Source organism: Pongo abelii, chromosome 1 (assembly GCF_028885655.2).
Source record: "Pongo abelii isolate AG06213 chromosome 1, NHGRI_mPonAbe1-v2.0_pri, whole genome shotgun sequence".
Lineage (NCBI taxonomy): Eukaryota > Metazoa > Chordata > Mammalia > Primates > Hominidae > Pongo > Pongo abelii.
This window is the reverse complement of record NC_071985.2, coordinates 63,824,372-63,840,162: the sequence shown is the minus strand read 5'-3', so window position 1 is coordinate 63,840,162 and position 15,791 is coordinate 63,824,372. Positions and strand designations below refer to the sequence as shown.

The 15,791-nt window shown below is 34.7% G+C and overlaps 1 protein-coding gene across 4 annotated transcripts in view; it reads left to right on the top strand.

Moving 5' to 3' along the window:
* Window positions 1–15,791, top strand: part of HMCN1 (hemicentin 1) — a 446,669-nt gene that overhangs the window by 243,799 nt on the left and 187,079 nt on the right. For 3 of the 4 annotated variants that reach the window (XM_002809691.5, XM_024256990.3, XM_054550269.2), the window contains 9 exons: window positions 659–818; window positions 1,435–1,603; window positions 4,338–4,465; window positions 5,975–6,247; window positions 8,590–8,685; window positions 11,231–11,425; window positions 12,491–12,621; window positions 12,787–12,934; window positions 14,914–15,043. In XM_002809691.5, coding sequence (XP_002809737.3) covers window positions 659–818; window positions 1,435–1,603; window positions 4,338–4,465; window positions 5,975–6,247; window positions 8,590–8,685; window positions 11,231–11,425; window positions 12,491–12,621; window positions 12,787–12,934; window positions 14,914–15,043 — 1,430 coding nt within the window. The remainder of the gene's footprint in view (window positions 1–658; window positions 819–1,434; window positions 1,604–4,337; window positions 4,466–5,974; window positions 6,248–8,589; window positions 8,686–11,230; window positions 11,426–12,490; window positions 12,622–12,786; window positions 12,935–14,913; window positions 15,044–15,791) is intronic. The other variant, XM_024256979.3, reaches the window with a different exon arrangement.

Sequence of the window (15,791 nt, the reverse complement as noted above, 5' to 3'; positions counted from 1 at the left end):
ACTCATAAGATTGTTGTGAGTGTTAAAATTGTTAATTCAGGTAAAGTGCTCGAAACAGAGTCTGGCATAGCATAAGCATTCACTGTACCATCCTTGTCATTACTGTTCTCTGCCTTCTTAAGTAGCTCTGGAATGAAGACGACATGATTTGGTATGGAGAAATATCACTTTTAGTACTTTTTTTTTTTTTTTTTTTTTGAGACGGAGTCTCGCTCTGTCACACAGGCTGGAGTGCAGTGGCGTGATCTTGGCTCGCTGCAAGTTCTGCCTCCCAGGTTCATGCCATTCTCCTGCCTCAGCCTCCCGAGTAGCTGGGACTACAGGTGCCTGCCACCTCGCCTGGCTAATTTTTTGTGTTTTTAGTAGAGACGGGGTTTCACTGTAGTCTCAATTTCCTGACCTTGTGATCTGCCCGCCTTGGCCTCCCAAAGTGCTGGCACTACAGGCGTGAGCCACCGCACCTGGCCCACTTTTAGTACTTTTATTTGTCTGATTTTCCTCATAAATAACTTTTTTCAAGTTAGCATTTTAAAATTTACTCTATTCCCCTCTTGGAGATGTTTTTTTCTCTCTATTCCTCTTCCAGACATCGTCACTCTTTTATGGTCTTGAAACAAACAAACAAAAAAAACCCTTTGCTTTTTGCTGTGTTTTGCAGAAAGGAGAGCTGATTTCAACCAGCAATGCTAAGTTTTCAGCAGGGGCTGAAGGCAGTCTGTATGTGGTGTCACCTGGAGGAGAGGAGAGTGGGGAGTATGTCTGCACCGCCACCAATGCAGCCGGCTATGCCAAAAGGAAAGTGCAGCTAACAGTCTATGGTGAGAGCTGGTGGAGGAATGGTTTTTATTGACATTGTCTATCTGTGCCAAAACTCACAGTTATTTCCCCAATACTGTTACCAGATGCATGTACCCCTAAAGTGAACTGCTCCCCCAAGTTTCTATTTTTTTGTTACAGAAATGCATTTTTTACTGCCAACCAAAATCACTTCTGCTTAGATTCTGATTTTAAGGAATGCAATTGTATAGTCTTTCGGAAAAATTTTATGATGTTTTCCCAAGAAGTATGCTTATTGCACCCAACCCTCTTCAGTAACACCAGTTAGTTAACACTCCTAGCAAAGCCAAACCTCAGCTATGTCTTGGGTAGGAGTCTGCTTCAAGGGTTTACTTTTACAGATGGTAGACTCTGAGAGGGCATTGTAGCTGATCTCTTCGTTGTGTTCTAAAAGGAATTACTTACTAGAGAAAGTTTTTCATCATTTCTCTTTTAGTTCTCACAATAAATGTATTAATGGAAAGTTTTAGCTTATGTCCTGAACAGCATCTTTTTATAAATTACTTAAGAACATTAGTAGTCCACATTTTAATGTAAATTAAACTGTGCTTTGTTTTCAATATACTATTTCCCTTCCAAAACATGTGTTTGTTTTAGTAAGGCCCAGAGTGTTTGGAGATCAACGAGGACTGTCCCAGGATAAGCCTGTTGAGATATCCGTCCTTGCAGGGGAAGAGGTAACACTTCCATGTGAAGTGAAGAGCTTACCTCCACCCATAATTACTTGGGCCAAAGAAACCCAGCTCATCTCACCGTTCTCTCCAAGGTAGGAGATCTGGGATGAATTGCAACACATGAAAACATAATCAACCTCTTGGGACAGATGGCCATGCCTATTCAGGTTATCAAATGTCTCAAAAAATCACTTTTAAAATTGAGATAATTCACATGTACATCTCTGAGTCTACAGGAAGTATTTATAACATCTGAATCATGCTTCTGGCATCTTTAATGTCAGAAATGCTAACATTCAGCTTTGCCATAATTTTCCCCTGGTGCATTTTATAAGGTAGTTATTAAAATGGAGCAGAATTGTATGAGATTCCTGTTAGCCCAATGTGTAAGCACACATTAGAATTCCATTAATCTCATAAGAGCAATAAAATACAATAGGCACACTCTGATGTCTAGGATTTGGCTTTCATTGGATGATTTTGTGAGTTTTCTTGCTTAAACCCTTATACAAATATGAGCACATTGAGACAATATACTGTATTTGATAGGCTAAGTGACATAACAAGAAGAATGCTGGAGCTTTAAAAGCACAACCTTTGTGGCCAACCAGCCATAAGTTTAAATTTATCTCTTCCACTTAAAGTTTGCCTGAAACCTTTGGCAATTTTTAAGGGGTCTCTCTGAACCTCATATTTCCTATTTATAAAATGGGGATGATACTTACCTGAGAGAATTATGTAAGATAATGTACATTTCACATTCACTGTCTCTAGTTCTTGGTTACTATTTTAACCCAACATCAAGGCAAAAGTTACTAGTGAAATAAGAATTAGTCACTAGACTATAATTAACTTTCTGTTAGAATCATTGATATATAATTATGAAGATATAAATTCATGCTAGTGTTGTTTCCCTACTGCCAGTGAAGGAAAAAAATTAAGAAGGACTTTATATAATTTTACTATTTGTTTAAAAAATATTTGTTTTGAATGTTTTTTAGTAAAAAATTACAGTAATACAGTTCAGAAAGTTTTATTGTTCCCTTCCACAGTCGCAGTTTCTTCTCTCTCTTCCCGGGGGCAAACACTGCCACAAGCTTGGTATGCATTCTACACATACATCCTTAAACAATGTAGATTACTGTTTTCTGTGTTTTCAATTTTGTTTTGTGTGTCTGTTTTCAATTTGCCATTGTAACAAATGGTATATTATTATTTTGTTACTTGCTTTATTAAGTCAACATTTATCCACTATTATACATAGGGATTCCATTTATTCATTTTAACTGCTACATGCATATTCCACATTTTATTTTTTCATTCCTTTATTTATGGACATTCTAGTTTGTTTATTTTTTTAAAAAAAAACAAGGCTTTTCAGTGAATAGCTTTGTATATTTCTCTTTGTATACTCATGCATGACTTTCTTTAGGACCTATATACAGAGCTACAATTCCTGGTCAAAGCAAACTCTTGCTTCCAGCTTCATAGGCATTGCTAAATTGCTTTCCAAAGGGACAGTATTGATTGTCCATCCACCAACAGAATATAAGTGTACCTGTTTCCATGTTCTAATTAGTGCATGGTATTGACTGACTTAGGAATTTTTGCCAATTGATGAGTGTAAAATGGTATCTTGTAATTGTTTTAATTTTCATGTGATTAACTTCAAGTGAACTGAGAACACTTTTACATGTTTGTTGGCCATTTGTGGTATTGGTGAATAACCTGTAAATCTGTTGCACAGTTTTCTGGTGACTTGTCTTTCTCTTATTGAATGTAGAAATTTGGTCTTTATTTTTGATAATAATCTTTTGTCTTTTATATGTGTTGAAAATATCTTCTCTCAGTCTGTTGCTGTGGTGTCAAGTTTATGTGTGGTGTCTTTTGTTGTACAGAAGGTTTCAGTTTTTAAGGAGCACAATGTATTAATCTGTTCTTTTTCAGATGTGTACTTTTTGTATCTTAACATGAAGAAAATTATAAACATAACTTTCAATGTTTAATTCTAATATTTTAAGTATTGTTTTTCACATTTTGGACTTCAATCTATCTGAATTTCAAATTTTGTAAATAATATCAGGTAGTGCTCTAATTTTATATCTTTATTTTTCCATTTGGAGAGCCAGTTGCCCGACATCACTTTGAATAGTCAATACTTTCCTTACTTTTTGTAATATCACCTCTGATGTTACATATTACATGTTGAGTTCTCAAATATGCTTAGGTCTTTCTGGAGGACTCTGTCCTTAACTATTTATTCATTTGCATGTCTCTGGGCCAATAGCACTCTTCATTTGACTTAGCTGTATAAGAAATCTTGGTACTAGGTAGGTCAACCTAGCCTTAACTATCCTTTAAAACTATTTTAACACAATGCAATAACATTTTTATATGTAGGTCTGGCTCACCCAGCTGCATTATTACTCAATAGGAGGAATATATTCAACTATTTTTGAGAACATGTATATCTTCTTTTCCTTTACTTTAACACTGTAGAAAATAATAATAAAACGTTCAAAATAAATTCAAAGTTAACTCAAATATACATTTGCTTTATAGAGCAGAAAGATGCACAATTCTTTGGGAATTTCAGACCATTAAGATTTAAAAGTAAAATAAAACTGTTTTTATGTTTGCAGGAAAATCATACACAAGATAATTATGAAAAGTCCTGGCTTTTAACGTGTATAGATGTACATTGCAGATGGGAAAATTGTTTGAAAAACTACTTGCAGAGTAGTAATTTCATACTGAAGTGGAGCTGCATAGGGGATATTTAAATTCTCCTCTTCCATAGTCTACTATATGGTTTCTTTCTTTTAGACACACATTCCTCCCTTCTGGTTCAATGAAGATCACTGAAACCCGCACTTCAGATAGTGGGATGTATCTTTGTGTTGCCACAAATATTGCTGGGAATGTGACTCAGGCTGTCAAATTAAATGTCCATGGTGAGTTTTGCAATGAGAGTATATGACAACTCTGTGGACTGGCCACACAAAAACCCATAATACTAGTTTATTTGATAGTTAATTTCCAAATTGTATATAGAGTGATTAAAGAAAAAAATTCTCTAATATCTGAGACTTGTGATTTTCTTTCGTTTACTCTGAAAAGTCTTCCTGCTATTTATAAACAATCTTCTGTTTCTTCCTTTATCAAATAAACTATGTTAAATTTTTGAATCTCAATTTTTCTAAAGGTCAACAGTCACTTATTGCTATTATTGTTGATATACAGTAGAAAAAAATGTGTTTAAGCTGGTAGCATTTTATAGAAGCTAATACAAATTTCAAATAATAATTTATTAGTATTTAAATGATAATTTTCAATATTTAAAGATCTCAGCAACTGAAAAAATTCTGTTTCCTAGGACTCTTTGACTGCAACTCCCTAGTTAGTTTGCTTTATTCCTCCAATCCACGTAGTCTATCCAGTTCTTCATTCATTCAACACACTGAGTGTATACTCTACACCAGGCATTCTTTAGATGAAAGATATTCAAATAGCAGAAGAAATTAGCTCAGATAGTATTGATCTGATTTCACTCTCAGATGAATCACCACAATTGTGTCCCCATTGGTTATGTGGTGTGAAGTCATACCAGAGTTCTGTCATTTACTAGCTCTAGGGCATCAGGCATATTCACTAACCTTTCTTATTTTTAGTTTTCTCTTTCATAAAGTGATGATAATATTATCATCAGCTATGTAAGGTTGTTAGTGACAACCTTTAGAAAGTGTTCATTAAATATTAAGTTAAAGAAAAAAAAACAGAGAAATTGTGCTTTTTAGGGATGTATGGTACATTAATTATAATTATATCCTTGTGACTCAACTTGATTCTACAGTGCACAATGCAAATATGTAGAAATCAGGAGTCCTTTGCTGGTGTTTTGATAAACTACTGCATTTAAATTTCTGAAGAAAGTTGATAAAAGGAAGAGATAGAGGCTCTTTGTGGTTTTCTTATCTGAAATTAGCAAAAGATTTCATGAGAAAATTTTCTTATTGTTTGACTGATCCTTCTACAAAGAGAACAGAAACTGAGTACATGGAGAGAAATGCTTTTTGTCCCTTATATTATAGAAATTATCTGGATTGCCTTTTAAGAGAGTTTTTAACCTAAAATTATTTACAAATTAAAAGAAGCCTAACATTTTAAAATGCTCGCTGTTCCTCAAGTTTGGAACTAAGAGTTTTATATTTATTATTTCCTGTAATCCTTGTGGTGTACTGGCATTACAGGCTATTTTCCCTGGATTATCAAGGAAACAGGCCTCAGGAAGTTTACTGACTTGTCCTAGATCACCTAACTAGTGAATGATCCAAGCCTAGGTCCAAATCTTGAAATTATTTCACTTTTCCATGGCTGCCTGTTGATAAGGAGCTCTCATTTAAAGTGAGTAAAGGAAGGAATTTGTGAAAGTTGGATTATTAATACCCAATTATTATTTCTAGTTCCTCCAAAGATACAGCGTGGACCTAAACATCTCAAAGTCCAAGTTGGTCAAAGAGTGGATATTCCATGTAATGCTCAAGGGACTCCTCTTCCTGTAATCACCTGGTCCAAAGGTGGAAGCACTATGCTGGTTGATGGAGTGCACCATGTTAGCAATCCAGACGGAACTTTAAGCATGGACCAAGCCACACCCTCAGATGCTGGCATATATACATGTGTTGCTACTAACATAGCAGGCACTGATGAAACAGAGATAACGCTACATGTCCAAGGTGATTCTTGACACAGGAAAATATATGTATGTAGGGTGGGGAGTGAGAGAAAAGCCCTAGAGCTAAATACATTATCTTGGATAATCTTAAATCACTTCCGAAAGAGTTCTATATAACTTTTGTGACTCTTTAACTTTGAAAGAACCATTCCCAAAAGAAATGAAACATACCATTTCTAAACCTGCATCAATTTTGGTATGTTTACTTTTGAAGCAAATTTGCCATGGATCATGTAGAAAACAGAAACAATCCTAGATGATGTCCCACCCGCTATTTTTGGTTTGGGAGACATTGCCGGAAGATTGAGTTGGAGTAGGTTGTCACCTCACAGTGCTGGGGTGCACTCAAAATAGAGCCCTAGGAAATCTAGGTCTGCTACTTCTCTATTAATACTGTATTTGCTTTGAAGATTTAAAGATCAATATATATTTCTTCAAGCAACAAATACTGATCAAGCTCTTGCCAGGCATCTGTTATGTTTAGGTGGTGATGAGAAAGTAGTGACAAAGGCAAAACTCCTGCTTTAATGAGCTGTTCTAGTGTGAGTAGACAGAAAACAGGCAAACAAATAAACAAGAAATACAGATTGTGAAAAGTGCTTTGTGGGAAATTAAAATAAGGCAATGGTCTTGAGAGTTGCCTACGTTAGATTAGACTATCAAGCAGGACTTCTCTGAGGAGGTGATCTTTAGAGTGAGATCCTCTGGACTGGAAAGAACCGGACACATGAAAATCAGGGGAAAGAGCATTCTTGTCAGAGGGAATAATAGTACAAAGACAAGAAGAAAAGATAAGCAGGTATGGTATTTAGCACAGTATTAGATAGTTCTTAGTGCTGTACTGAGTATTAATATTAATTAGTACTATTACTGTTCTAAGTATTAGTACGGTGCTAAGGTACCTGGCCCATTGTAGTTTTGTTGGATGGTTGGCTAGGACACTAATGGAGAAGTTTTCCTGTTCATTCCACAAACTTTATTGCGTATTCATGTTTATAGTTGAATGGGACAGATGATAATTCATGAAATAGTCTCATGACTATGTAATTAGACGTTGGTTATTGCCCTCATGAAATGGTGGGAAACTCTATATGACCTTTTAACAGAAAGACAAATCACACAAGACCTCCCTTGGGGTAGGGACATGTCAATTGAGATTTGGAGGGTCGGTAGAAGTGAGGGGCAGCCCTTCCAAGATAATGTGGAGAGAACTTTCCAGGAGAAGGACATAGAATATGAAGATAAGAGCATGTAATATTTTGGAGACATTGGGATCAGTCATCAATCAGTGAAGGCCAGCTGGCTGCATTCCAGACTGAGGACTGAGTAATATGTGATGAAGCTGGAGATGTGGTCATGGGTCAGGTTATCCAAGACCTAGGAAACCAGACTAATGAAGTTAGACTTCATTCTAAATGCAATAAAAAGACTTTAAGAAGTCATCGTTGGGAAAGTGATGTGGCTGATTTCCAGTTTTAAAAGTCACTCTTTTGGGAGGGAATCATTCGGCTAGAGAAGATGAGGGAAACTGGCATAGACTATTGTAGTAGCCCAGGTAAAAGATGATGGTAGTTAGAATGGGGAGAAGAAGGGAATGGGCTAAAAAATAATTAGGAAAGGAAGTACTCAGGACATGGTGATGGATTGGATATGAGAGTAAAGGAGATAGAGTTCTCAAGAATAACTCCCAAATTTCTTCATGAAATGAATGGATGATGAAGCTGTTCAGAGACATGGGATGCACTGACAGGGGGCACTTAGGAAAGAACAGGTCTGAAACTTTATCTTATAGACAAAATGAGTACAAGTAATGATTTGAATTAGATAAGTCAATGATGAGATTTGTGTTTCAGAGAGAGTATTCTGGGGACTGTGCAGAATATCAATCTAAAGGGGAACATATTTGAGAAAAGGATCCCCATAAGAAGTCTATTGGAATAGCCTGGTAAGAGAAAATAAGGGTTGGAAATAAGCAATGGTCTTAAGCTAGAGAGGAAGACACAGATATGTGAACATATGTGGTACTATATGATTGGATATGGAGGTCAAGCTTAAGGGAGAAAGAAAAATGACTGGGTGGACCATAGTGCCTTCATTGAGGGAATAAGGGAACAGAACAGGATTGCGGGAAGCATAAAATAATGAATTTTGTTTGGAGAATTTTGAGTTTAAGTTACTGGGTGACGTCTAGGTAGAAATGTTTGGCAACTGGAAATAGGAATCATATTTAAAAGAAGAATTAGCAGAGATAGAAACTCATCAATGCAGGTAGTTAATTGTGCCTTAGGGGAGTTTGAAATTGCTCAAAGAAAGCCTGTGATAATGCATTTATTTTCCTAATAGAACCACCCACAGTGGAAGATCTAGAACCTCCATATAACACTCCGTTCCAAGAAAGAGTGGCCAATCAACGCATTGCATTTCCATGTCCTGCAAAAGGTACATAATACTGAAAGATATAGGCATTGGCATAATGTTATATGGTTTCAGAATGCTATATTGAACCCAAATTGTCATCCTTATAAAATTCCACATCAATCCTTGGTACAACATTTGAGCATAATAGAAACTAACCCATTTTTCAGATAACAGCTCTTTGAATAAGTATTTTTTTTCCTTGCAGGTATTTTATTTCTTTCAACGTAAAGACTTTCTATTCTTTCAAACTTGCCTAGTCTCACATGTTTTCCAGTTCAGATCCTTCCTGCTACTTCTTATTTCATTCTTTTTTTTTTTTTTTTTTTTTTGGCAGGTTTTGTCTTTACAATGTGATAGCTGGAGCTATTCAAAATATTCCAGATTTATCTCAACCAGGCAGAGGTATAATTAGGAGTATTCCTTTGTTTGTTCTGGACACTTCTAAAAACCTCTTTTCCTAGATCTACTCTCAACTGGTAATTCTAGGGCCAGATTGTAAATTGTCACTTGGAGGCTTATTCAAGCCCTTCCTTTCCTTGAATTTCTGGGCTTTCTATCCTACCATGTTTTCTGCCAAGAGATTGATATTATTTCTTCTCAGGGGAGTGTGAAAAGGACTGTCACTTTCACCCTAACTCTGCCAAGTAGGTAATTAAGAACATCCTCTCTTTCAAGCGTGTATTCATCGGCAGTGATTCAAAGCAGGTTTGTAGCAGTTCTGGCAAAGCCCAAGCAGTAGTCTTTCCATAACCTCCTGAATGCCTCCAGGTGGCTGGTACCATTTGTGCCCCTACATGTGCCTTTTAGTAGTTGTTCCTGGGCAGCAGCAACTGAAGGCCCTCATGGCTGTCTCTGTTTCTGTGGCAAGCTTTTCAATCTCAGCAGTAGCTGCCATGATTACTTTATTTTCTACCTATATTAAAAGAAAAATATCTTTAACAAGCTTTTCAGATACCTAAAGAATTAACAGTAACTATTCCAAGAGTCACTGAGAATTAGGGAGGTGAAGCTTGGAAGGAGGCCTTCTTTAGAAGGGTTTAAGCTCAGGGAAGTACCATGAGTGTTCACTACCACTGGACCCGCTGGTGGCACTGTTGCTTCTTGTTCCCCACTGGATTCCTGACTCCCAAGCTAATTTCTTGTTTTGACTTCCCTTTTCCACCTAGAAAAACATCTCTTCCTTACTTCCTCATTTTCACCTGGAATATAATGCTTGAATTCATTTAAAGTTACTAGACATCGTTTTCATTATCTTTTACTATGATTTTCATCTTGCTCATGATTGTTCTATCATTTAAAAATTAAAGACAATGCAATTTCTTTCTTTTGTTTGTTCATTTACATTTTTATTAACTCAACAAGTATTAATTAAGTAGTCTGATTAAAGTTCGTAAAGGAATGACTGGGATGTAAGGAGATGATTACAGCCTCCTTTTTTCTTGACAACATGGACAGGCAACTGGAGTCCATCAGTTTAACCTTTTTGTTCTCATCAGTCAACATTATACTATGAGCACAATTAAATAGGCCAATCTTTAATTTTTTTCCATAAATATAACTTTCATAGTCACTGTTTAAGCCTTTAACTCAATTTAACTGTAGCTTCAATGATGTATTCTATGTATTTCTGCTATTCTTTTATATGTATCCTGGATTATATGTTCATCTTTTAATATTTTACTGTCATTTAATACAGGATTATTAACGATGTCTTATGTAATCATGTCATTTTTATTTAATGTGTTTTATTATTATTATAGAGATTAAGTAATTGTTTTAAATGCTTAGAATAATACCTGGCAAAATGTTTGCTAAATAAATACATTGTTAGTATAGATTTAATGTTTACTTATTTCCAATATTCCTTTTAATTCTATTATACACTCAAAGATTGTTGTATCATTTTTTTTCTCCAAGAGTACATCATTTCCATTCATTCTGTTAGTCATAAATGAATCCAGGAAAGCTATTTGTCTCACTACTTTCTCAACTACCATTTCAAGAATTGAGCTATTATCCTGTGTTTAACAGAATCAGATCTCCAAAAGATGCATGAACAGTAGAGTTTCCTCGTCTTTGCAATATCAGGCCTTTTTAAAAAAGGGAATTATAAAACATCGTGTCTCCATATCATATATACACTCTATTTGGTTGGCAATCTTCATGTTGTATTTCTGTGATGGTGTCTTATTTTTGCTCTGTCTTTATTTCACCCTAAAACCCTCCCCACATCCAGTCCATAGGATTAATATAGTTCCTGCCCTGCCAACAAATCACTGTGAACTCACTAGGAAAATGCTTTACTTACTATCATCTGAATGTTTAGATAAAAACAACTTTATTCAACCTTTACCATAGGTCTCTTAAGACCCACCGGGATTCAGAGGCATTAACTAACATAATTTCTTCATATTTCCATGCCAGGAGAAATATCTTGAAAGTAGCATAGGACCTAAGGTTATAAATTATTGTCATAATAAAAACTTTATTTCTCTTTGATATATTTGATATTTAATAATTTCTGTTTTTGTTGTAAAATATCACAAGACTTTAATTTCTTATTTAGGTACCCCTAAACCAACCATCAAATGGTTACACAATGGTAGACAGTTGACAGGCAGAGAGCCTGGCATTTCTATCTTGGAAGATGGCACATTGCTGGTTATTGCTTCTGTTACACCCTATGACAATGGGGAGTACATCTGTGTGGCAGTCAATGAAGCTGGAACCACAGAAAGAAAATATAACCTCAAAGTCCATGGTAAACGTAGCTAAAATCATGTAACTGACTATGTTTGCCAGTCTCCAGTTCTTCAATGTTTAAATTATTCTCTCAGTGTAGTATCATTTAATATTAATGTGAATAGCAGTATTACCAAACAGAAATCTGGTGGTATGATTGCATTTATCATTTGATTTAAACTTTCATGTAATTTTTTATTGTGACTTTACATCATTCAAAATTCAAAGATACATAGTAAAAAGTATGCAGAAAAAGATACATAGTAAAAAGTTTCCTGACCCTGAGCTGAGCCATCTACTTATCCTCTATTTGGGATAAAGGAAAGTTATCTCTGTGTGTGTGTGTGTGTGTGTGTGTGTGTGTGTGTGTGTGTACGTATGTATCTTCCCAGAGATATTTTATGAATATAGAAAGAAATACAATGTTTTATCCTCTTTTTATTTATAAAATGTACACATATAATAGAACATTATATTCACATTTTTCACCTTCTCTGTCTCACTAAACAATCTATCTTGGATTTTATTTAATGTTCCTAACTCTATAGCATCTCATTGTGTAGATACACAACGATTTATTTAACCTTCCTCTATTAATGATGAGCACGTAGATTATTAACAGTTGTTTTTATTAACTTTAAATGAAAATAATGTATATATGCCATTTTGCATATGTGAAAGTGTATATATATTTTAAAATTTGATGAATATTAGTTTCTTTAGACACTAGGTAATATTGACCCTCATCAACAAAGTAGTGAGTCTCATGTGACTTAATTAAGACCCCATAAGCTTATATTTTGAGTAATATGTGAAATAAAAGTAGATTCTCCCTTAAACTTGTCCCAAATTTTATCCTAAATTTAAAACCTTGAAATAATGAAATAAAAATCCAATAAGGGTTGTTATTATAAATATATTGGTCAAAACTTTTTAATTTTATAACAAAGCATATGCTTAAATATGTCTAGCTTTTCTAGCCATCAAATATTTCAGAATTTGCTGTATAAAGGCCCTTATAAAGAAACTCTATGAATAATATTTATTATGAAACTACCTAGTTATGACTCCTCTCTTTTTGCAGTTCCTCCAGTAATTAAAGATAAAGAACAAGTTACAAATGTGTCGGTGTTGTTAAATCAGCTGACCAATCTCTTTTGTGAAGTGGAAGGCACTCCATCTCCCATCATTATGTGGTATAAAGATAATGTCCAGGTAAATAGAGTCGTCCAAATACGTGTAATTCCTTGCCTCTGCATCTGAAGTAGGTTATTCAGATGTTCATTTCTTACTACTAATAATATAAACATTCTACTTCAATTTTTAATTATGCATTTTTATTAGGATTGGAAATAACACTGACCATTTTGGCCCTTAAAGGTGACTGAAAGCAGCACTATTCAGATTGTGAACAATGGGAAGATACTGAAGCTCTTCAAAGCCACTCCAGAGGATGCAGGAAGATATTCCTGCAAAGCAATTAATATTGCAGGCACTTCTCAGAAGTACTTTAACATTGATGTGCTAGGTAAGAAATACATCCTTTTAAAAAACTACAATTCAGAAGCATTTCTTACCTAAAATAGAGCTGACTATATGAAAAAGTGAAGAGAAAAAGATAAATTGACAGAAAAAATATAGTTTCATTCTATTATTTTTGTCCTTATTATTTGTTAACCAGAACCATATGATATAGAAATTTTAAAGGGTTTCATTATTTATAATACAGAGATGCCTTTGAATCATATATACAGTAGTATCAAATACTCAAAAGCGGTACTGCTATCTTGTGTAAAATAAGAAATTATTACTCTTGTCAATTTCTCCAGTTAAGTAGGCAGGACATTCTTTGGGAAGTGGCTATAACAGGGTGATACAGAATATATCACATTCATGCTGTGCACATCCTGAAGCTGCTAGGCTGTACTTGAACTGGAGAAGGTAGTAAATCCACTTTCCCCTGCATTCTAATTAACTCTTGTAACTAAGTCAGTCCTGATTCTAATTAAGTAGGTAGCAGTTGTAATAAATTAGGATGTAAGACTTTTTAATGGTAATCATAAATTTAAAATTTTATAATTTTAGTGTGTGAAATTATATTTGCCATTTAAAATTCACTATGTGATAAAATGACGTTCTCCCTTTTCAGTATTTTGCTCCTTACAATGGGCACATAATTTGTAAGTCTAGAGTAGAAGTGAGTGGAGGAATGATACTGCATAAAAATTATATTCATAAACTGCTATAACATAAAAATAATTCCTCCCATTAGGCTTCTCAAAGCCTGAAATTTTTCTTTCCACAAAATCACCATTATTATATTTAAGTATGAGTTATAAAAACAAATTAAGAAATCATTGTTATCATGAGTCTTGTTGACATTATTTCTTCTGGTACTTGTCTGCTCTCTTGACTGAATTCCATCTGTGTGCTGATGACTCCCAATTTTTTATCTCCAGTTCAGACTTCTTCCCTGAGCCTAGGGATATATAGCTAATTTTCTCCATAGTATCATGACTTGAATACCTTAGTTTTATATCAAACAAAAAGGTCCCAGTGAAAGCCAGTTCTGGTTGCCTTCATTGATCCCCAGTCTAGGGACTGGTACCTCCATCCACTCACTTGCTTCTTCCAGAACCTCCAGGTTCTCACTACTACCTTCTCCCCAACATTTCAAATCTACATATTTCCTGTTATGTCTACTTCCTAATTCTTTGGTGATCTACTTCTTTTCATCCTTCTGTGAAAGTCTATCATCATTCATGAGCTGAATTAATGTGATAGCCTAAGGGCTCACATGAATCCACTTTTTGCTACTGTAATCCATTCTTCACTTAGGAGCTTGTGGTCTTAAAACACAAATGTGATTACATCCCACTCCTCCCCTACTGAAATTCTTTAGTGGCTGGTCATTTTTCTGAGGATGAAGACCAAGCACTTTAACATGGTGTGAAGGGGGATGACTAGACAGGGAAGTATCCAGAAGCTCTTTAATAAGCTTGACAATCCTGAGAATAAAAACTAGCACATTCTTTTTCACGTTATATTGCATATCAAATTTACTGTCTTAGTTGTTTAAAAGACAAAGGTAATATATTTCAAGTAGCACAACAGTATATGTAGAATTTGAACATTATAAGAGTGATGTTAATTGTCAATCATTATCCAAAATGTATAGCAGTAGCAAATTACATTATATAAGCATCACTGATCACTTACATTCTAAACTACTTTTGCATATGAGTTTAATACACCCAAAACTGAACCCTATACTGTCATAATTCTTGAAGGTAATTGTCTTGCTAGCAAATATTTTATAAATATGTTTCTACATTTAAATTTAACATTTGGGTACACAGAAATGGTATGAAAAAGTATTGTGTGGTATTTTATTTTTGACATTAAGATCTTGTTGAAATACTATAGAAATCATTGACTGCTTTCTAACCCCATGCCTGCTCTTTTTGCTGAGTAACAGAGTTTCATAATACACTGTCTTTGTTCAAGTTCCACCCACCATAATAGGTACCATATTAGGTACAACTGAAGTCTCAGTTGTCCTCAACCATGACGTCGCCCTTGAATGCCAGGTCAAAGGCACTCCCTTTCCTGATATTCATTGGTTCAAAGATGGCAAGTGAGTATCTTTTCTGTATTTGTTGCAAGGTTTCAATGATAGGAAAAAGATGTGTAAAAATGCATGTGGATTTTCTCCCTCTTAATTATTTTATTACATAGAATATTATTAAATGAGCATACACGAAAAACAATATTGCTCAAAAGCTAGTCTGAAAGTCTTGTAATATTTTTCATTCTTATGAATTCAAAGCTCCCTAAAAATGTTGGGAATTCATTTTAGAAACATAGAGGAACTCAAATTTAATGTACACTAAATATCCTCTGTCTAAAGACTAACAGTGAAAAATACAAGATCCAAATGTGAGATGATTTTCTCTTTGCATTGAATTGTCTTATTAAAAAGGAAAATGTATTTATGACAGCAAGATGAATACTAAGCTAGTTCTGTGTATGGGCAAAAAGGAACTACAGATATTTCTCCAACTCCAGATCTCAAGGGCTGCTGAGGTGTGCCTACATCGAAATGGCTGCAGTGGTCTGTATTGGTTGTGAGAATTTATTTCTCAAATGGTGGTTACAGTTTGTGTATGATAGTTTCTGGGAACAGATATCTAAGGCCTAAGTAGAAAATAGTCAGGATTTGTGGTATATAAAATAAAAGATTGTATTCAAGCTTTTTATAAATCACTAATAAATACAAACAGCAACATAGAAAATATATGGAGGATATGAACAGGCAGTTAAATATATACTAAGGCAATAAACATATTAAAAGATACCATCAATAATTTGATGAATAATAAAAT